The following is a 22,274-nucleotide window of genomic DNA, read 5'->3' on the forward strand; positions in this document are numbered from 1 at the left end:
ACAATCACCCCGGAGACGCCCAGATCGCGTCAAGTGCCCTACACATCACGCTCAGCCTTCACAAATTTCGGCCTCAAACAGATCCGCACAGATTGCCTCGAGGCACACGACGACAGTTGCTCCATCTGTCTCGAAGCATATTCAGACACCGAACCCGGTACAAAGATTAAAATATGCCGCCATATCTTCCACAGATCCTGTTTAATGACATGGTTGGAGTCATCATCAACATGTCCCATGTGCCGAGCAAAACTATTCGCTCCCGCACTGTCACCATATTGGTCCTATCACCCATTGCCTTCAATGCGGGACCTCCGGATTGATACTACAAGCGAACGTACGAATCCGAGGAGGAACTTGTTTGAGAGGAGGGGTGGGGTTGGGGGCGTTCCTGCGCTACCGCATGCAAGAACGGATACGGAGTTGTCGATGATGGTGGGGAGGGAGGAAAGGGATGGGCCGGATGCGTCTGATGCTTTGGCGACGTGGAGGATGGCGGCTTCTGAGGAGGGGAGGGAGGGGAGGGAGCAGGGGGAGACGCCGCTGGATTATTGATGGGTTTGGGGTGCATGTCTTCTGCAAATGTGTTTTGAAGTTAAGAGATTCCGAACGACTACGTTGTTGGAATGGATGATGTTTGATGGGTTTTGATGTGCATGTATTCTGTAGGCATGTTTTGAAGTTGAGATCCTCCCAATGACTACGTTGTGGCAAAAGAGGATCTAGCACCACGAGTGAGGGATCTGTATTCTGCAAACACATCCTGAAATCGAGAAATGTCGGTCGATAGGCTTGCTCCTGGAAAGTGAGCGTAGAGACTACTTAGTCGCAAGAGAGGATTCAGCACAACTTGTTGGGTGTATGTATTCTGCAAACACGTTTCTGAGTGAAGAGTTTCCAAATTTAGATGGCTTCCTTGTGTATAGTGGAGGGGTCCCTAGGTGGATACATAGAAGGCAAACCGTACTAATTCGTCACGATCCACATGACTGATCTTGGACATGTATATCGTGTTGAGTGTCGTGAAATACCTTGATGTTGCAAAAGCAAATCTAATTTCTGTAGGGTTGTCCGCTGCGTGGAACTTGCTCCCGGGGCGAGGACCCGGGGAGTGTTCGGATGCGCCGACCGGGTTCCCCAATCTTTCCTTGCTTTGGTGCAACGGCGAGTCGATTTTGGACAGCGCAAGAACACGTCCTCGCAGGTTAGCCAGCATGTGCCGGCATCCGCTCAGACACGCTTACTGCAGTCGGCCGGACGGCCGGGAGAGACCCTGAGCGAAGCGACGTGCTTTGTGAACAAGCGTACCCCACCGTACGCACCATCACAGAGCCCCTCTGTCAGCTGTCAGTCAGCGCACGATAAGATATGAGAGTATTGCGATCGATGGCGCTGAAACCACGGCACGAGTACGGCAGGTGCAGTGGCATGCAGATCAAACAGGAGAGCAGCGCAGAGCTGCCGTGGCTAATTTAGAGGCGCCTTCACAGTTGGCCGTGGGCGTTGAAGTCCATGGTGTCCGCGGTGTGGTGCTATGCTAGGCGATGCCTGTTCCGCGCGCCGTTAGCAGCGAATAGGGGTAATTTGCCACACTGGTGGGTGCAGGTGGCTTCGGTCGCACTGCCATTCGTCGCTCTGTTCGTAAACTCGTACGTGCTAAGAGATGGCACGCGGACGGGAAATGCATGGTCACACTTCATTCCGCGGGCCATGACGTCGGCGGTGTGCAGTGGTGTTGTGCTGGAGGGCTGAATTTGCGGTGGTTTGTTCACCAAGTGGCCGTTGGCAGCCATAGTCCGCCCTGTCCGTTTCTGAGCTCGGCCGTGCACGTGTGGACCCACCCGTGCGCGACGTAGCGCTCAACTGTCATCTTCGCGTCCAGTCTGCTTTCCCAACCCGGCAGCATGTCGGGCAATCCTTTTGGCAGTGAGGCAGCATAGTGTAGCACGCTGCGTTGGGCTGGCGTGTTCAGTAACCCGTCTCTCTTCCGCCGCGCTCCCCTCTGCTCCTCCATCGTGTGGCGTGCGGCTATTCTTCACGCTGCCTAGCTGCTAGATCCGCGCTAGCCCTGTTTGAGCCATACTGGATATCCATTCCAGCGGGGCCCCTGCTTGCGCTTCCTCGATACCTCTCGAGTTCATCTCGCGATCCATCAGCATCCTCGCAGCCGTCTGCACCGGCAGACTCTTCAGTCCCTCCTTTGTCCGTGTCCGCCTGCCCTCGCATAGAAACTTGACCCGCCGCACTTCCGTCCTCTCCCCCGTTCCAGATGCGCACATAGCAGCCTTTTGAGCCTCGCACCCTTCCACCCGCCGCCACAATGGCCGCAGAGACGTACTCGAGCGTCTCAGCCATCATCCGCAACCTCGCCCGCCAACATGACCCCACGCGAGACCCCAGCTTCAGCGCACAGGTTTCGGCCAATGGAGCCAAGACGGCGGCCAACGCCATCGCTCTGCCGGGCCCGGAGAGCGAAGAGAAGACACAACTCGAGCAGGAGCTGTCGGCGCTCTGCTCAAGAATAGATTTCCTCGAGCACAAGAGCAGCCACGCCGCGACCAAGCAGGGCCAGTTTCCTTTGACACCCGCACAAGAGCCACCAGAGGAGGGCGTATTATATACACAGGCCGGCGTCGTGCGCGGCAACAACGGCCCACCCGTCCAGGGCCGTCGGGGATCCAACAAGGAGCGCGCCATCTGGGTGTCCAACTGGCTCGCAGCCAAAGAGTCGAATGGCGACCCCGAGCAGCCCGCCGCAGCCCTCACCGAGGAGCAGCTCAACTATCTGCGCGTACACCTGAACCAGCAAGCCGACCAGATAAGGAACCAGCGCGAGCACATTGGTAAGGGCGTGCAAATGGAGTCGCATGCGCTCATTCTGACATCACACAGACAACCTGAGCCAGGAAGTGAACAAGCAGTTGACGACACAGAGCATGGTATTCGAACACGGCATTGAAGACATCGGCGCACTCAAGAGAGAACTCGGCAAACATCAACAGGGTAGGCTCTGCAGCCTCACATAGGCGTTGACACGGCTGACATGTTTAGCCAACTTGGCTTTCCAAAAGGCACTGCGGGAAATCGGCGCCATCGTCACGGCCGTGGCCATGGGTGACTTGAGCAAGAAGGTCTTGATCCATGCTAAGGAGATGGACCCTGAAATCACTCTGTTTAAGCGCACGATCAACACCATGGTGGATCAACTCCAGGAGTTTGCTAGTCAGGTTACATTCCTCGCCCGAGAGGTCGGCACCGAAGGCAGATTGGGCGGTCAAGCCAACCTACCAGGAGTTGCTGGTATTTGGGCTGAGCTGACTGACAGTGGTACGTTGTGATTAGGGTTCCACTATCGGCCCGATGCTAACGTGTCCTGCAGTTAATGGGATGGCCAAGAATCTTACCGACCAGGTGCGAGAGATCGCCGTAGTCACCACCGCAGTCGCCATGGGTGACCTCAGTCGCAAGATTGAACGTCCGGCCCGCGGAGAAATTCTGCAGCTGCAACAGACCATCAACAGCATGGTGGACCAACTGCAGTCGTTTGCGACTGAAGTATCCAAGGTGGCCAGAGATGTCGGTACCGAAGGAAAGCTCGGTGGTCAGGCTGAAATCGCTGGTGTCAAGGGCATGTGGAACGAACTCACAGTGAACGTGAACGCCATGGCTCAAAATCTTACTACACAAGTGCGAGACATTGCCCAAGTGACAACGGCTGTCGCGCAGGGTAACCTCACCCGGAAAGTCGAAGCCGAATGCAAGGGTGAGATTTTGGAACTCAAGAACACGATCAATCGCATGGTGGATCAGCTGCAGCAATTCGCCCATGAAGTCACCAAGATTGCGAGAGAGGTCGGATCCGAGGGTCGCCTTGGTGGCCAAGCTACAGTGCATGGTGTTGAGGGAACCTGGAAAGATCTCACTGAGAATGTGAACGGTATGGCCATGAACCTCACAACACAAGTGCGAGAGATCGCCGAAGTCACTACAGCCGTCGCAAGAGGAGATTTGAGCAGGAAGGTCAAGGCAGAAGTCCAGGGTGAAATTCTGTCCCTCAAGATTACCATCAACACCATGGTGGACCGTCTCAACACATTCGCACAAGAGGTCAGCAAGGTGGCCCGTGAAGTCGGCACAGACGGTATCCTCGGCGGCCAAGCGCAGGTCGACAACGTTGAAGGCAAGTGGAAGGACCTCACCAACAATGTCAACACCATGGCCCAGAACTTGACGCTGCAAGTGCGAAGTATCTCCGAGGTCACACAGGCCATCGCCAAGGGAGATATGAGCCGCAGAGTGCACGTGGACGCCGAAGGAGAGATTCGACTACTCAAAGACACTATCAACGACATGGTTATGAGACTAGACGAATGGTCTCTTGCTGTGAAGCGCGTAGCTCGCGATGTGGGCGTAGACGGAAAGATGGGCGGCCAAGCAGATGTAAGAGACATCGACGGCAGATGGAAAGAGATCACCACAGACGTCAACACCATGGCCCAGAATCTTACGTCCCAAGTGCGCGCTTTCGGCGACATCACTAACGCTGCCATGGAGGGCAAGTTCACCCAAATCACCGTCGAGGCTTCCGGCGAGATGGACGAGCTGAAGCGGAAGATCAACCAGATGGTGTCCAGTTTGCGAGAGAGTATTCAAAGGAACACAGCAGCCAGGGAAGCCGCCGAGTTGGCCAACAAGACCAAGTCCGAGTTCCTCGCCAACATGTCGCACGAGATCCGAACACCCATGAACGGTATCATTGGAATGACCCAGCTTACGCTTGACACCGACCTTACGCACGCACAACGAGAGATGTTGACTATTGTTCATAACCTGGCTGGTCAATTATTGACCATCATCGACGACATTCTCGATATTTCCAAGATTGAGGCCAACCGCATGGTTATGGAAGAGATTCCGTTCTCAATGCGAGGCACAATCTTCAACGCCCTCAAATCTCTGGCATCAAGAGCCAACGAGCGGAAGCTGAACCTCGCCTACGACGTATCCTACAAGGTGCCCGACTACGTTGTGGGTGATTCTTTCAGGTTGAGGCAGATTATCCTCAACTTGGTCGGTAACGCTATCAAGTTTACAGAGCTGGGAGAAGTCAAGGTGGCCATCTCCATGGCGCAAGAGCAAGAATGCGGCCCAGATCACTACGTGTTCCAGTTTGCTGTTTCCGACACTGGAATAGGCATCCGTGGCGACAAGCTCAACCTCATCTTCGACACTTTCCAGCAAGCGGACGGTTCCACTACGAGGAAGTTCGGTGGTACCGGCCTGGGTCTATCCATCTCCAAACGTCTCGTCACCCTAATGGGCGGTCGTATGTGGGTCGAGTCAGACTTTGGCAAGGGCAGTGTGTTCTACTTCACATGCAGAGTACGTCTCGGCACGCCGGAGGTTACCGCCATCCGGCCTCAGCTCGTGGCGTACAAGCAGCACGCCGTCCTCTTTGTCGACCAAGGCAACACTGGCTTCTCGGACCAGATCATTGAGCACCTCAAGACACTTGACCTCGTACCCATGGTGGTCAAGTCGATTGAGGAGGTTCCTGAGACGACGAAGAGGACCGACATGCCCTATGACTGCGTTATCGTTGACAACGACAACACAGCGCGGGAGCTTAGGATTGCAGAACGCTTCAAGTACATTCCTCTCGTCATGCTTACGCCACATGTATGCATCAGCCTCAGATCTGCGCTTGAGAATGGTATTTCGAGCTACATGACAACACCTTGTCTGCCGATCGATTTGGGCAACGCGCTCATCCCCGCACTTGATGGTCGCGCCGCACCTCTTGTGTCGGATCACTCCAAGTCTTTCCAGATTCTCCTAGCCGAAGACAACGCTGTCAACCAGAAGCTTGCTGTCCGGATTTTGGAGAAGTACCACCACAGAGTCACTGTGGCTAACAACGGTCTTGAAGCCTTTGAGCACATTCAGAAGAAGCGCTACGACTGTGTGCTTATGGACGTGCAAATGCCCGTCATGGTGAGTTGAGCCACATTCTTTAATGCAAGTACACCACTAACATCATCTCAGGGCGGTTTCGAAGCCACAGCAAAGATCCGTGAATGGGAGCGTGAGAACGGTATCCCGTCAACACCCGTCATCGCCCTCACAGCGCACGCCATGGTTGGTGATCGCGAGAAGTGTCTCGCTGCACAGATGGATGTACGTTACCATGATATCAAGACCATTTCCTGCTACTAACGCCAATCTCAGGACTACCTATCCAAACCCCTCCGCCAGAACCAACTCATCCAAACAATCCTGCGCTGCGCCACCGTCGGCAGCAGTAGCAGCACAATGTACGACCACACAAGCGAGTCTCGCTACACAGCATCCTCGCACCTCCCCAGCATCAGCGTCCCCGGCCGGGAGAACAACGGCGGCGCCTCCTCATCACAAGGCGGCCTCCCCAGCCCCGGCAAGAAGCGCCCACAGCTCGAAACGCGCGGCTTCACAGAACGCGGAGGCGGAGCGCAAAGCCCAAACCTGCTGGCGGTGGATCAGACGGATAATGGCAGTGTCGAGAGAGTACGTTCCTTGTCCGCTAGTTTGTGAGTAAATTGACCCTAATATGTGTGTGTGTTGTAGCTTTTGCTGCGGAGTCACAGTAGCTGAGAATTTTTTTGTGACGTTTAAAGGAAGAGGAGAAGGCTTGATTAAGCTCACTTGAAGCCCCACCTTGGCCTACAAACACCAAACTACACTCGGATAAAAGCATCGACGACTACTACCGCTATCGGACGATTGTCTCCTCGCGGACAGACGTACTTATCGAAATCATCGGATACCCCGCACATACAACACAACATTTTTAGGCTGGTGGGAGGGAGGGGGCGAAGGTAAAGGTAACATGGATGGGGATTGTGGATGGGGGGTTGGGTTGGTTTGGATTCGGTTTGAATTGGGTTACAGAGTACTGGCGTTTTTTTTTTGAACCTGTCCTTGTTGTCCCTTGTTTGTTGGTTGCTGCTACCCACGAATCTTCTTCTTGTGCGAACCACTTTTTTTTTTGCATATTTGGGCGTTTAGTTCATATGGGTTTGCCTCGGTGGCTTGATTGGCGTGCTGCTGTTGCTCTCGTCGCTGTTGTTGTTGTCGTGGTTGTGTATAGGATACCTTCGCTTTATTCAAAGGATTGCACTTGTGTTCTGGTGGGCTTGAGAGTTGCCCTTGCTACTTCCGCATGCATGTGTCATTTGGGGCGAGAGCGGTAGTGGGGCTGAGAGTTGCTCTTGCTACTATCTCATGGATATGTCACTCTGTTTGGAAAACTGCTAGTTGTGCTCATCGGTGAGGGCGGCCGCGGGCCAAGCGAGGTTCAGCCATACAGCGTCTTGTAATCTCGGGACTTGCTGCCTGCTTCTGTGACTTTGTGACTTTGTAATTATGGGGTGACTAGTAAGTTCGAGTTGTACGGGATATATGCCTCAAGTGATATGTCTAAATCCCACCTACTGCAGCGAACTAGATAATTCGCACACTTGCTTTTTGCCAGGCGCGGGGTGCGAGACCCGCAGACTCGAGGGCTCTGTCACCCACACGAGTATGGGGGCCCGGAATGGGCAATTGCTAATTGCGACGGATATGCTCGCCCATGGCGTCTATTTATGATGGACGTCAAAGCCACTACATGCAGCTAGTTCACTATCTAATTTCGCGTCTCTCGCGCGCCTCGCTTGACGTCGTTGTACATGGATGCACGCCAAGCTCACTACAGGCGTGTTTGCTGACCGGAGCATCAGAACAGGGCAGAAAACAAAGTCCTTCAGCTTTCAGCCTCGTGGCCAACTCAGCAGCTGGGTAGGACTGGGCTTTTTCCACACGCCCTGTGTAGCGTTGGTTTGCAGTATTTTCGCCTGGAGACGTGCTTTCATTGATTTGATTGGTATCGGATGACATCACGCTTCGGCTTAGCAAAGGCTGCCCTTTCTCGGTAACGGCGGAGGGGGACGCGACATGTCGGACTGCGCGCAGTGCCTTTCGCATTATCTTTCCCTGTCGTCAAGTCGTCGCTCAACCCACACCCCACTGCGACAAGGCTATCATGGCCCCAATACGGTAGACGGGAGCGCCTTGTTCGCTTTCCTAGTCTGCTTCTTCTTCAACCCGTGTTCGCTTCTTTGTCGCAACCTCGTTGTTTGCATTTCACAACCTTCTTCGTCGCTTCCTGCTTCGTCGTACGCCTACAAGGTCCGCGCAACCAGACGCGTCGCGCCCACACATCGCAACTGCCTCGACGGCGCCTTCCCTCCCAGCTGAGGCAAGCACGGCTGCCTGATTTCACCAGAATCGTCTCCCCATTCACTTTCATATTCACCGCGTCCTCGCCGCAGCACCGGCAGCGCCTCTCCTACTTAATTCGCCCTGCGCCGCACTGCTGGCGCTTCCCACCCCACCACCACGTCCCCTGGTACAACCGCCGACTCGCTTCCTTCGCATACCTAACCACGGTACCGTCTAGCCCAAGATGGCGTCCGACGGTATGAGCCTCCAAGACAATATTCAGATGCTCGAAGAGGTCCTTCCAGCCATTGATCCCGCTGATCGGCCGGTATACGAGAACATGCTCCAGACGCTATACCAGCAGCGGTCGGCTGAGCAGCACCAAAGCGAGCGCGATGCCCTGGTCACTGCCATCACAGAGAATGGCTTCCAGCCCAACAACGCCATGACCGCATATGGCCAGGTCTTTTCAAACGAGAATGGTGACTGGACACATGCCAACGGAAACAACCACACAAGCTACCATAGCGGCCCGTCATACACCAACGGGTCGTCGTATGGTATGCAAGTACCGCCCTCGCCGCCTCTGCCTGAACCACAACATAGCCGCAAGCGCAGCCTTGGGATAACCGACTACCCCGAAGCCAAGCGTGTCAGCGGGCAGCCTAGTCCGGTAACTCCAACTTCGCCCGTTGGTCCATGGTCACAATCGCTTCCTAGTCGCGAGGCCGCTCGGGTTCGTCACTCTGACCCTATGGACTTTGTCGACCTGACTGAATCGAATCCACCTTCGCCGCCTGGCAATTACGAGCTTCCTATCCATGTACACGCGCAGCCAGATCCCGCCCCACACTATATGGACCCATTCCCGGAGCTCAACAACTATCAGGGAGGAAGTGACAATGGCACCATGCTACCAGCAGATGCGTTCAACCAAGAGTTCATGGCTCCGGAAGAGCTTGCTGAGTTTCTGATCGCACCCAGTGCACCAGGTAGTCATTTCGCTGTGCCGCAGACTTTCCCTTATCAGCCTCGTGCTGAAGCAGATTATCCCGAACACATGCGGGGGTGGAGCAGTGACGGAGAGGAGTATGGCCGCTTCCCGCTCAATGTCAATGAGGCGGAAGACATTGAGAAGCTCTTGCAGAGCATCAGTGCTGGTGTTGACGAAGAGGACAAAGAAAAGCGAGCGCCCACACCCAAGACCATGACTTGTACTTTGAAAGAATATCAGCGCATAGGTCTCACGTGGCTGCTCGACAAGGAGCGCGGCGCGACCAAGGGCAGTATTCTTGCAGACGATATGGGTCTGGGCAAGACCATCCAGGCTCTCGCTCTCATTTGCGCGAATCCGCCCACAGATCCGGCATGCAAGACAACGCTCATCATCGCGCCTGTCGCCCTTATGCGGCAATGGGAGAAGGAGATCGAGCGTCATATCCATCCTCGCCACAAGCTCAAGGTTCACCTCTATCATGGCAGTGGTAAGAACGTTGATTTCGCTCGTCTTCGCCAGTGTGACGTCGTCCTCACCACCTTTGGTTCCCTGACTTCAGAATACAAGCAAAAGGAGTCTTCCAAAGAGGCGATGGCCAACGACGCAGAACTCCGCAATCCTAGCATGCGCCGCAAGGCCAAGGATAGGCTCGCACTGCTAGGACAAGAGTGCATGTGGTATCGTATCATCATCGACGAGGCCCACAATATCAAGAACCGGAACTCCAAGGCGTCCAAGGCGTGCGCTGACCTCATGGCTAAACACCGCTTGTGCATGACTGGTACGCCCATGATGAACAGCGTTGACGAGCTTTTCCCTCTTCTCCGGTTCTTGAAGATGTCGCCGTATACTACATGGACCAAGTATAGCATGGACATTGCAAAGGCAAGTACAGATGACTCTGACTATTGGGTACGATCTTTTACTAACGAAATCTAGGGTTACAAGAGCACTCAGCCACGCGCGCGGACCGGTGCACAGAACCGTCTTCACATCGTAATTAAGGGTATCATGCTCCGGCGTCGGAAAGACGCTGTCGTTGATGGGCAGCCTGTTTCCAAGATCCCTCCCAAGCACTCTGCCATCGATAGTGTGGAGTTCGAAGACGAAGAACATGAGCTCTACAAGGCTCTAGAAACCAAGTCGCAGCTTCAGATGAATAAGTTCCTTGATAAGGGTACTGTCACAAGCAACTACGCCAACGTCTTGGTTCTCCTGCTTCGCCTCCGCCAAGCATGCTGTCATCCGCATCTTATCAAAGACCTCAGTCAACCAGCAACCGAGGCTATCGATGAACACGATCTCTTGAGCCGCGCCAGGGAACTGAGTGATGAGGTCGTCGCGCGACTGAAGGCTAATGAGTCTTTCGATTGCCCGATTTGCCTTGATCTCGATCCGAATCCGACGATCCTCATCCCGTGTGGACATACGGTGTGCGGTGAATGTGTCCAGAAGATCATGGATCCGGCCATGCGAACCGCTCAAGATGGCAATGATGAAGCTGCACCGGCCTTGTGCCCACACTGCCGTGGTGATATCAGCGCCAAACTGATCACAGATTACAAGCACTTCTGCAAGGTCCACTGCCCAGAGCGGCTTGGGTCAGCTGACTTGTCAGAACAAGAGGAGGGCGATGCTGAAGAAGATGACTCTGATTCTGACATCTCCGAAGACGAGGAGGATGCAGTGGATGTCGACAGGAAGGGCAACCTTGCTGGCTTCGTCGTTGACGATGATGAGGAAGACGAATACGTTGCCGATGAGGCGGAAGATGACGACGACGACCTAGGCTCCGCATCTGTGTCCAAGTCTAAGAAGAAGTCAAAGTCAAAGGCAAAGGCAAAGAAGTCTGGCAAGGGCAACAAGGGCAAGGGCAAGGAACGCGCCAAACCCAAGCTTACTCTTGCTCAGCTCAAGAAAGAGTCTCTCCGCAACAAGAGCGCCAAGAAGCGCTACCTGCGTCGCCTGGACAAGACCTTCATTCCGTCTGCGAAGATCAGCAGGACTGTTGAACTGCTCAAAGAGATCAAGGAGAATGATCCGACTGAGAAGACGCTCGTTTTCTCCCAGTTCACTTCCTTGCTCGATCTCGTCGAAGTACCTCTACACCGAGAAAGACTGGCCTACCAGCGCTACGACGGCAGCATGAAGATGGACGAGCGCGCCGACGCCGTAAACGCCTTCATGGACGACCCAAACGAAAACATTATGCTCGTCTCTCTCAAAGCCGGTAACGCGGGTCTCAACCTCTGGAAAGCATCTCAGGTCATTATCCTCGACCCTTTCTGGAACCCCTTCATCGAAGAACAGGCCATCGACCGCGCCCATCGTATGCCCCAGGAGCGTGAAGTATATGTGCACCGCATCATTGTACCGGAGACCGTGGAAGATCGTATCATTGCTATCCAGGATAGGAAGCGTGAGCAGATTGATGCGGCGCTGGATGAGAATGCGTCGAAGAGCCTTACCAAGCTCAGCGTATCAGAGCTGAAGTTCTTGTTTGGTATGGGTGGTGGCTAGTGTGCGCGAGAAAGCTGCGGGCCTCCTCCCTGTTCACACAGCGTTCGCGCTATGGTTTCCTTTCGCTCTTTCCATGTTCGATCTATCGTCTTTTCACCACACATGTTCTTTTTCTAACAACATCTGTTCCCTACCCGCATATTTAGACGCGCAAACACGTGTTTTCGCATTTTTTGATACCCGATCTCGAATGATCAAGGCTTTACCTTCTCTTCTCGGGGAAATGTACATCGGCGTACGATATGGGGTATCTGGCGTTTGATTTCACCCATGCGTTTCACGGCGTATATGGAATGTTCTTCTCCGTCGCGAGCGGAAGGAAGGGGAGTTAGCAAGATATAGCGTAATACAGTGTTTCCAGCAACGAGTTCAAGTGAGATACAAGAAGCATTGCAGGTCATGAATGCCGTTAGTTTGATTTTAGATAACGTGGGTGGGTGTCGGACTTGCCCCTCAAGTCACCTGCGCCTTTTGTATGCAACAACGGAAAGAGCGAGTCCAAGGCCAGGTGCGTCAGCCAAGTAAACAGAGCTAGCTCAACCTCCATGTTATCGCACTCACACGACACCGCTTCCATACCTTCCAGCCGTCCATCCTTTGTCTCATCGCTACAACGACCAGCTTCTTCTACACCCTCTACGTCCTCCGCCTCCGCCGCCCTGCTTGCGATTACCTGCGAGCAGTCGAAGCTGGTCGTCTCATATTCATTTTGCATCTCACCTTCTAGGCCGACATCTCACTCCAACCCTCTAGCAATTCGATCGGCAAACTTCACATGAGCGCGTAAACTGCCGTCATTGGTGTTCACACGTGTTCGCCGTCTCATACAGACCAATCCAATCAATCGTTCACTCAACAACATGACTGAGTCTGAGAACAATGCCTCGAAGGCGTCGATCACTCCCCCAAAGATGACGAAGGCACCGGAACGCAAGAAGCTTGGAACACGAACGACATCGGACAGACTTCCCTGGCTCAGCAACAAAACTTCACAGGCCGTGGCTGCAACGTTCACGGATGGTCAGAACAGCACGACTGTGGAAAGCCCATGCAGCTCGCCTGTAGATGGTCACGAAAGCCCTAAGCCGTCTCCATCACCAAGCATGCGACCTAGCGGCAAGGTGACTCTCGCGACTGGGATTCAGCCCATTATCACGACCAGACCGATGCCACGAAGGAAGTCATCAGTACCAGCAGGTGAACGTCGGGTTCCATCAACAGCTACCAGTAGCCCATCCCCAGTGACGAGACATCGACAAGCCCAAACGCGTCGTTTCTCATTGGCGACTAATACAGTAACGCCGTTAAGGTCAGCGCATCGAACATCCATATCGCAGTCACATGAACCACAAAAGAGGCTTTCTGTCGTAAATATCAAACAAGACGTTGACGAGTCAGGGGTCAACCATGTGCACGATGCTCGCCCTCGCGCTGACAGCCTCGCGCCGGTCCCGAGTCATCTTCAACAGTCCAGCACGTCAGATTGCACCAGCACACCCCCGGCAGTCATCTCTAGAGTCACAATGTCTCCCACGCAACCGGCACCAGCCCGCGTTACCTTCGAGCGGGCGGCAAAACGAAAGATTAGCAACGCAGTAGAAGACTTGGAAGACATGGTACAGGAAGCTGCCGCGGTTGCAGAGGTTGCCGATGATCGGGGCCAAATGGAAGAACTGTACACGATTATCGAAGGGGCGAGAGACGCCGTACACGACGCTACCGCCGAGCCCGAATATCTCATGACAACTGCTCTTCCTCTGAAGGTGTCTGAGTCTTCAAGCTCGCCTTCTCGCACTCACAACATACTCCCGGTTGTCGTTGATCAGACTGTTCTGGATGATATCGCCCCCGACGTCCGTCTGCATGCTGACCTGCCAAGAGCTTCGGTGTCTTACGACTGGGCCTACTCGAATCAGAATGCGCGAAAAGAAAGCAGTTCTTCTACGTCGTCATGTTCGTCTAGTGACCGCAAAAGCGAACGAGACCACCTCCATGCCGATCTGCTTCTGCCCAAGCTCGTTCAGCCAGCTCCGAGAGAACATGTGGATTTTGTCCTCCGTCCTGTGGGTCGAGATGAGTCTCGTGGTCGCTCTCGCCGACGCCACCACGGTGATTCCACACGACACCGACATCGACGCCACCACAGCCCAGAGCTTGTGTGTCGACCCAAGCCTCGGCCCGAACCAAGAGATTCAGGCTTCGGTGAAACCGAGTGCTCATCCGACGAGGATGATGTACCATCGAAACCATATGGCGGCGAACTCACTGTGCGGGAACAGGCACACCATCATACGTTTAGTCTTCATCGACATCACCGTAGACAGCCAATTGCGAGAAACTGGTCTACGGGCAAGAAGCGTCTAACCGCCAGTATTGCATGCATCAACACAGCTCTGCTTGGCATCATCGTCGGTATCTACGCTGGTGAGGTACCTCGTATCCAGTACTCTCTCGCAGACGAACGCCATATCGTGATCATAGGCAATGCAGTACTCTACGCTGGACTTGCCATCTCGACCTTCTTCGCTTGGACACTACCTCTCCTGCACGGACGCAAGCCCTACATTCTCGCTTCTCTAGCGATCGCCTTGCCACTTCAGTTTCCCCAAGCTATTGTTGTAAGCGGCTACCACAACAAGGAGGCAAGGTATCGTGTCGGCCTTCTGCTATCGCGTGGTGTATCTGGTCTCGTCCTCGGTTTCGCAAACGTCAATTACATCACTGTACTGCTTGATCTCTTTGGGGCTTCGCTACAGTCCAAGAATCCGCACCAAGAGTTCGTTGTCGCGAATGATGTCCGCCGCCATGGTGGGGGTATGGGTATGTGGCTGGGTATCTGGTCATGGTGCTGGATTGCTTCCATTGCCGTCGGCTTTCAGATTGGCGCTGCGATCATCGACCGTCTATCGCCGCAGTGGGGATTCTACATTATCGTCGTGATTCTGGCTTTTGCCTTGGTCCTCAACATCACGACTTCGGAAACGCGACGCGCACCCTTTCGGAAGTCTGTAACTGAGGTGTACGACAGAGACGAGAACTATATTACCAGGCGCGTGAGTCGGGGTGAGGTAAAGTTACATATCGAGACCGAGGGACCGAAGTATTGGTTTGAAGAAGTGTGGGCGGGTATCAAGCTCATGACAATGATGCTCTGCCAACCTGGCTTCCTCGTCCTGGCACTCTACCTGGGATGGATCTACGCGCAGGTGGTACTTGTGATTGTCCTTCTCGGCGCTCTCTTGTCGCGAGACTACCGATGGAAACCAACAAAGGTGGGCGCAGGCGTTATATCGATAGCTATTGGCGCCTTCCTCGCCATCCCCTTGACGAAAGCCGGCATCTTCTCCCGTGAGCGGAAAAGTGCGTTCCGCACCGACTCGATGACTTTCCAGAAGCAAGTTACCTGGTCGAGCCATCTTGTCCGCCGCGCCATCTTCACGCTCACGCTTCCGCTGATGGGCATGGCGTACACTGTCTCGTCGGCTAGGTGCCCTCAACCATGGCTTGTACCGATTATCTTCGCTGGCGCCGTAGGATTCCTCAGTATCCTCGCTATAGCCGAGTGCCATGGCCTGATGATGGAGACGTTCGATACATGTGACTTGCAACCTGGAGTCAACACGCGACATCGCTTGCAAAGCATGGCTGTCCAAGATCGCAGGCGAAGGACAAACTACACCTCCTTTCCACGTGTTACTGCTGGTATCTTTGCTAGCCAGATCATTGCCTTCGTCCTCGCCGCTGTCGCGACCATGGTAGGCGGTAACATGACGCGAAGTCTTGGCGCACAAAAGTCCACGGGTGCTACGGCGGGCATTCTCTTTGGCATCACTGTGCTTCTGATCCTTGTTCTCTGTCGCTTCAAGTCCGTACAAGTTATACCCAACCACACATTCGGAACCCGTCGCGACACGGCAGCCTGGCAGGAGTTCAAGGACCTAGAAAAGGTCGGCCGGGGCAGTGACTGGAAAGCTGTTGTGATTGGAAACCCCAGTGGTAAGATGAGAAGGATGAGTGTGCTTGAGCTGGGCGCATTGAGTCGCTGGACTGAGATTAGAAAGTTAAACTTTCTGATCAAAGGTGAGATGTTGGGACAGCCCAAGGAGAAGAAGAGGAGTTTCGATGGTAGTTGGTGATGGTGTTGTGAGGAGATTGTTTACTACTGGAGAAGTGTTGCATAACCTGGAGATGAGTATGACAGTGAAGCACGTATTTTTCATGATACAACTACAAATCTCTCATGAAAGTGACCTCATTGTGACTAGCATGGGATTGTTGAGGTTGTAATGGCAACATGGTTGATCCCCTGAGCCGGCAAGCGGCGACGACGCACGGACTCCGCTGAAAAACCAAGCGTCACTGCCGAGCTCCATCCACCCTCACGAGACGAGCAGACGACCGGCGACACCCCATCTCCCCTCAGTCAATTCGCATCAACATGTCTCTCGCTGCATCACGTGCCGCCATACGGCAATCGACGTTCGCCGTCCGCCGCGCTGGCATCCGCAATGCCTCGACGACCGCCGAAGCCACCAACACTGTAAAGGAAACCGCGTCAAAGGCACAGTCAAAGGCATCAGAGGGTCTCACCAAGGTCACAAGTTCGGCGAGCTCAGCCGCACAGAGTGCCGGTCAAGCCGCCAACAATGCGACACAGCAGGCCACTGGACGGGTAGGAAGGATGGTCAACTTCGTCAACGGTCAGTCACATCATCTCTGCGGCGGGGGAGGGTACCAATTGGCCATGTGCGAATTGCGTGCAGTAGTCTGAGCTGAGAGAGCAAGTTGCGGAGTGCATTGGCTTGTCCGAACAGCTCTACATGGCTTATCAGGCGCAGCCATATTTGCATGGCTCGCTCGAGATAGACGGGTGGCCGCGAGTCGCAGAACAGCTGAAAACTCCAAACTGAACTATCGACTGACATTACCACAGGACTGGTTCCCAAGGCTACCTACTACGGAAGGGTCGGACTCGAGCTCGGCAAGCTTATTGCCCACCAACGAAGCATGCAACCACCGTAAGCCTCCCAGCAGCACCACTCGACACACTGGGGTATCGGAATAATTACTAACTGCACCAAGATCCGTCCAGACGATGCAGAACTACATCCAGCCCGCCTTGAACGCTCTCCGCAACCCAACCTCGCTCTTCAACCGCGTAGCCAGCGAAGCCAACAGCGCCTCGCAGCAACCCGCCAACGTCCTTGCACAAGTCCGGAACATCCCCCGCGAACAATGGTACTCGATGGGTGTAGTTGTCGCCGAGGTGATTGGCTTCTTCTCGGTTGGCGAGATCATCGGCCGTTTCAAGCTTGTTGGCTACAGGACCAAGAAGGACGAGCACCACTGAGTGCGATGAGCTGAGGAAGCTACGACACGACTATTACAGCATGCACAAAGGTTCCAACGGTAGCGAGCAGGACGACGAGGGGGCGGCGAGGAAACACTGTACGATTTGGCGGGCAGGGAAGCTGAGCAAGTGTGTTTGCGGTGCACTCGGGATGCAAGGGATCCGATACTGTATACTGCACATACCTCTGATTTAGATTCCATTTTCTACACATGTGCAATTATTGGCAATGCATCTACTTCAGTCCAAGCACCTACTTCAGTCAACCAACGATAATGATAGCTGCGTGAATGCTCGAATGATCGGCGCTAGTTGCGCCGAACCGCCGCGGCCCAGTTATTTTTCTGAGCGCATCCATCCAACTTTTGCAGTGTGAACAAAACCCAAGTCGCCATGCCGGACAGGATATAACTCGCTCTTTCTGACTCTGCCCTGATCCCCTGCCACTATGAACGTGTTCAAACTCCTCTCGCGATCCTCCAAAGCGGCGCCAAGCTCGTCCGCGCAAAAGCTTCCCTCCTCCGGCGCCGTCGCAAACCCGCAGCTGTTTGGCCACGACGACCCAGCACAACCGTCCGACACGTCGAATACCAGTCGCAAGAGGAAGAGAGGGCAAAATGGGCGGGACGCATCTCCTAGCGCAAATGACCTGCCCGCTGACCTCGACTTCTTCGGCGGCGGTGCAAGCAGAGAAGACGTGAACGGAAGCACGCTATCCAAGAAGCAGAGGAAGAAGCAGAAGCAGCAAGAGAAGAAAGACGAAGAGGCTAGGCTTCAAAATGAAACGGAGGAAGTAGAAGAGGAGCCATACGATGTGGACGAGTGCAAGCGGATACTGCGCTCGCACAAGCTCAAGGTTTCGGTCCTGGAAGACTTCGCGCCGCAAGTAGAAGAGCCAGTCAAAGAAAAGAAGTCGAAGAAGCGGAAGAAGGAGAAGGAGGTCAAGGAGAAGAAGAAGGATGCGAAGAAGTCGCTCTACCCACAACCCCTCACCTCGTTTGCGCAGTTACGGACGCGATACGGTATCTCGAGACGACTGGCGGAGAATATAGCGGAGCAGGGGTACAAGCTACCTACCGAGGTGCAACTGGGAGCTCTGCCGTTGCTGCTGAGCAAGAAGGGGCGTGAGGGATCGAATGGGGCTACACAAGACGCCGAGGGCTTGTCTGGGGCTCAGTATAATGGGGATATCGATCTTTTGACCGTGGCGCCGACAGGTAGTGGGAAGACGATAGCGTTCCTGATACCGATTATCGATTCTCTGCTTGCGGAGGGCAAGACTGCGGATACGAAAGAGGGTCCTCGCGCCGTTATTCTTGCTCCTACGAGAGAACTCGCTGCGCAGATTGTTAATGAGGCGAGGAAATTGGCGAAGGGGACGGCGGTCAAGGCTACGCTTATGAGGAAGGGTATGCGAGTTGTAGACGAGCCAGAAGAAGAGACCCAGGACGACGCAGAGAAAGCTGAGGTATCGGACAACGACGAAGACGAGTCTGAGTCGGAAGACGAGGAGGCGACAGCACCAAAGAAGAAGCAAGCTGGTCGACGGGCAGAGCTTGTGAAAGCTGCCATCTTGGTCGCTACACCACTTGCCCTGCTAAACGCCTTGAAGCGCACAGATGGTACCGTCGCGGGTATCCCCAGTGTATCCCAACTCGTCCTCGACGAAGCAGACGTCCTCCTCGACCCTCTCTTCCGCGAACAAACCCTCGCAATATGGAACGCCTGCACGAATCCAAAGCTAAGAATCGGTCTCTGGTCCGCAACAATGGGCTCAAATATCGACAGTTTGACTACGTCTACCTTGAACGACCGCTGGACCGCCCTCTCCAGTTCACCTCCTTCCCAACGTTCAGACCAGCCCGCCACCACCCTCCCCGCACGACCCCCCCTCATCCGCCTCGTCGTCGGCCTCAAAGACTCCGCCATACCAAATATATCCCACCAACTAACCTACGCCGCAACCGAACAAGGCAAGCTCCTCGGTCTGCGCCAACTCCTGCATCCAACCTCTGTTTTCACATCGACTTCGACTCCTATCCTGCGACCCCCCTTTCTTGTCTTCACACAAACCATCCCCCGCGCCATCGCCCTCCACTCCGAACTCCTCTACGACATCCCGCCTGAAGCAGGCGGTAGTTCGCGGATTGCTGTGCTACATGCTGACCTGAGTTCGTCGGCTAGAGATGGCATAATGACGCGATTCCGAAAAGGCGAGATCTGGGTCTTGATAACCACGGACTTGTTATCCCGGGGCGTGGACTTCCGCGGTTTAAACGGCGTGGTGAACTACGACGTCCCTTCCTCCGCAGCCGGCTACGTGCACCGCGTAGGACGTACCGGGCGGGCTGGCCGCGAAGGGGGCGTTGCTGTGACGTTTTACACTCAAGACGATATTCCGTTTGTGAAGCTTATTGCGAATGTTATCCGGGCGAGCGAGAAGATGAGGGGGGTGCAGGAGGGAGAGGGGAGTGTGAAACAGTGGTTGTTGGATGCGTTGCCGACGCCTAGTAAGAGGGAGAGACAGATGCTTAAGAGGAGGGGTGTTGAGGCGAGGAGGAGTGTGAAGGTTGGGGGTAAGGATGGGAGGGATGGGAAGGGGGTCAAGGTGGATAGGATTAGTAGTAAGAGTGGGTATGATCGCAAGATTGAGAATAAGAGGAAGGGGGCGAGGGAGGCGGCGAAGAGGAGGGAGGTTGGGGGGAAGAATGTGGATGGAGGGAGTGCGGATGAGAGTGGGTTTGAGGGTTTTGATTAGATGCTATGGACGACTAAGAGTAGTTGGTTGAATGTATGAGACCATAGCATGCGAGGCTTTTAGCGTTCAAACATTCAGAACATTACATGTCCATATAAGGGGATCACCGTGTTTTGTGAGCTTTCTACTCGATTCAGAAGTGATTTATACAGTAACTTCTATGCATGTGTGTTTAAGTTCTACCTTAACCCAAGTTTTAATGTTTATATGTACTGTTCCTGTGGCCAACATGTGCGTATAAACTGTCGATGCCCGCTGCATAACCTACAGTTACACCTTAATACACCATGATAGAAAGTGTTATTCCGTAACAGCAAAGATTGAGACACGACGCGTTATCTATATTCTCTACTCTTCTGATTGTTTTACCAAGTCGAAGGTGTAGTCCAAGGGGTTGATATCTATATATTCCATCACCATACGATATCATAGCATCACTACGTTACAGGACTAATCTGCCTATTGACTCCACGATCTCGTTACCAGACGTCTCGTTTTTGTCTTGTCCATCCAATCACCGTCGGCGAAGCGTGTTCCCCCCCTCTTGGGCCTAGATACAGGACCTTTACGATTGTACATGCAAAGCTGAGTTGGGGCTTAGAGGACTGAGAAAAACACAGGGGTGTTGGCTTTAGTATCCTCCGCAGGATAGAGGCTCGCTTCTAGATGAGTGTAGTTAGTGTTTCTAATGCAGCTTTCAATCTTCTCCTACTCGTTTGGCGGACTATGCAACGAATGGGGACATACAATTCGATGGTCTTTCCAAAGTTGCATGGTACTTACTTTTTCGGTCGTCGCTTGCTGCCCATGCCCGTCTTTGCTCCACTCCTCAAACTAGACATATCGACGACGACGACGACGACGACGACGAGTGGCACGGAGAAGTTGACCGCGATATCAGCAACGGGTATGGTACCCATCGCTCAGGTTGGAGTCTTGGTCGTCCTCACTTGCCAGGGTCCATGGGATTCTATCACTTCGGATAGCTCCGAAAAAGCAAACATAATCCCGTGCAGCAGCGCCAGCTGACGGGAAAAAGCATTTCCGGCGCTGTCTCTTGTGGCTTGCAGACGCACAAGAAATTCCTTTGTCCGTTCCATTCTCGACTGCTGGTATCCATCCTTCGCTTAGCCGGCACCCTGAGATCTGCTCGAAAGTCAGCCTCGGCCCAGTCCGCTTGGCTGCCCAGGTCGATCGAGAGACGATCTGGTCTTTTGATGCAAGTCACCGGTTCGTACATCCCGATAGTTGGTCTAGGGACGTCAAACACGGCCGACTGTTGTTGAAGCGGCCCGACTTAAAGTCCTTCCTCGCACTCACGCTGTTGTTTTGAGGGTGTGAAGGCATGCGAGCCTTGTGCGACGGCGGTCCTGAACTCCATGTCCACTTATGTCTGTCAAATGCCTCGTCCCGATCGGTGTCGTTGTGCGGAACCGCGCTATGAATCTCATTCCCGGTCGGCCTCTTGCTCCGGACTCCAATCCCTAAAGATCTCATTAACAAGCAATGTGACCACGAGCTGACGCAGGTTGCGACGATTCCCTGGCTGAGTGTCCAGCGAGCTTATGCGTCGGAGGGAATAGGCAGAGTACTACTGTGGTGGAACGCCGCGGTGGAACGAGAAAAGATGGGTGCTGAGGACCATGATTGAAGCGGGCAAACGCTGTGTTGACTTATCCATCTGCGGGCTGGTTCATAGATCAAGACGCTCTTGACGGTGCAATCAGCTTCGAACCGTGGGGGAGATCCAATCGCATCTTACTCGGCTCACACTGCCTCACAGATAACATGGGCCTGGTGGGTGGCGCTTGCACCACCCCGCATCTCATAGCCTAATCACTCAGCTGTTCAAAGGCGATTACAGGCGTGAATTTCCGCATGTTGCAAATTTCCGTGCATGTGTCCCTCTGTGGTCTGATGAGTAAAAGTCTCGAGTTCGAAAGACTCGGTGTCTGTCCGTAGAATTGTTCCAGACCGATGACTTGTAAGATCGCCTACCGCGTCTATCCTGTCAGCTGGGTAGGGCGGTTCGAGGCGTTTTGAGGCGTACGGATACGGGTAGCAGCAGGATCGTTTGGCTGCCGCTGTCGTGTCCACACCAGGAAGCCAAGAAACGTGGGCTATTGCCGGTGAAGTCGTGTAACCATGTCGCAGTGGACCACACCCGTCTGTGATTACGCGGACTCAATTCGATTATTTTGACTGGTCGTCCTATTCAGTGCGATTCTTTCGATAGAGCGCAATAATACGCCAATCTGAACGGCATCCCAGGGCTGACATGATAAAATTGTGTCTCGTGCCACATTCCTATTTAGCTCGACACCGACGTACTTACCAATCTTTCTCTTGCGTTGTATCGACTTGCCGTTTAGGTATTTCAGCAGGCAAAATTCTGTATGCGAACCAGGGTA

General features: G+C 54.0%; 5 protein-coding genes across 5 annotated transcripts; all 5 read left to right on the forward strand.

Moving 5' to 3' along the window:
- Positions 1-2,320: 2,320 nt before the first annotated feature.
- Positions 2,321-6,570, forward strand: J4E88_008479 (uncharacterized protein; the record flags this gene model as incomplete). The annotated part of the gene is made up of 6 exons (XM_049402089.1): positions 2,321-2,843; positions 2,893-3,003; positions 3,052-3,327; positions 3,380-5,994; positions 6,046-6,177; positions 6,229-6,570. The coding sequence occupies 6 exons, from the start codon at positions 2,321-2,323 to the stop codon at positions 6,568-6,570; spliced, it is 3,999 nt and encodes a 1,332-aa protein (XP_049252187.1).
- Positions 6,571-8,482: 1,912 nt separating this feature from the next.
- Positions 8,483-11,755, forward strand: J4E88_008480 (uncharacterized protein; the record flags this gene model as incomplete). Its single annotated transcript, XM_049402090.1, has 2 exons — positions 8,483-10,147; positions 10,175-11,755. 2 exons carry the CDS (start codon positions 8,483-8,485, stop codon positions 11,753-11,755), a joined length of 3,246 nt encoding a protein of 1,081 aa, XP_049252188.1.
- A 1,523-nt stretch (positions 11,756-13,278) lies between these two features.
- J4E88_008481 (uncharacterized protein) lies at positions 13,279-15,891 on the forward strand (the record flags this gene model as incomplete). Its single annotated transcript, XM_049402091.1, has 2 exons — positions 13,279-13,832; positions 14,076-15,891. The coding sequence occupies 2 exons, from the start codon at positions 13,279-13,281 to the stop codon at positions 15,889-15,891; spliced, it is 2,370 nt and encodes a 789-aa protein (XP_049252189.1).
- Positions 15,892-15,943: 52 nt separating this feature from the next.
- Positions 15,944-17,105, forward strand: J4E88_008482 (uncharacterized protein; the record flags this gene model as incomplete). The annotated part of the gene is made up of 4 exons (XM_049402092.1): positions 15,944-15,947; positions 16,150-16,455; positions 16,689-16,773; positions 16,838-17,105. The coding sequence occupies 4 exons, from the start codon at positions 15,944-15,946 to the stop codon at positions 17,103-17,105; spliced, it is 663 nt and encodes a 220-aa protein (XP_049252190.1).
- Positions 17,106-17,553: 448 nt separating this feature from the next.
- J4E88_008483 (uncharacterized protein) lies at positions 17,554-19,863 on the forward strand (the record flags this gene model as incomplete). The annotated part of the gene is made up of 1 exon (XM_049402093.1): positions 17,554-19,863. One exon carries the CDS (start codon positions 17,554-17,556, stop codon positions 19,861-19,863), a length of 2,310 nt encoding a protein of 769 aa, XP_049252191.1.
- Positions 19,864-22,274: the final 2,411 nt, after the last annotated feature.

The sequence above is a fragment of the Alternaria novae-zelandiae genome (assembly GCF_023758075.1).
Source record: "Alternaria novae-zelandiae strain BMP 2774 chromosome Unknown scaffold_19, whole genome shotgun sequence".
In the NCBI taxonomy this organism is placed as follows: Eukaryota; Fungi; Ascomycota; class Dothideomycetes; order Pleosporales; family Pleosporaceae; genus Alternaria; species Alternaria novae-zelandiae.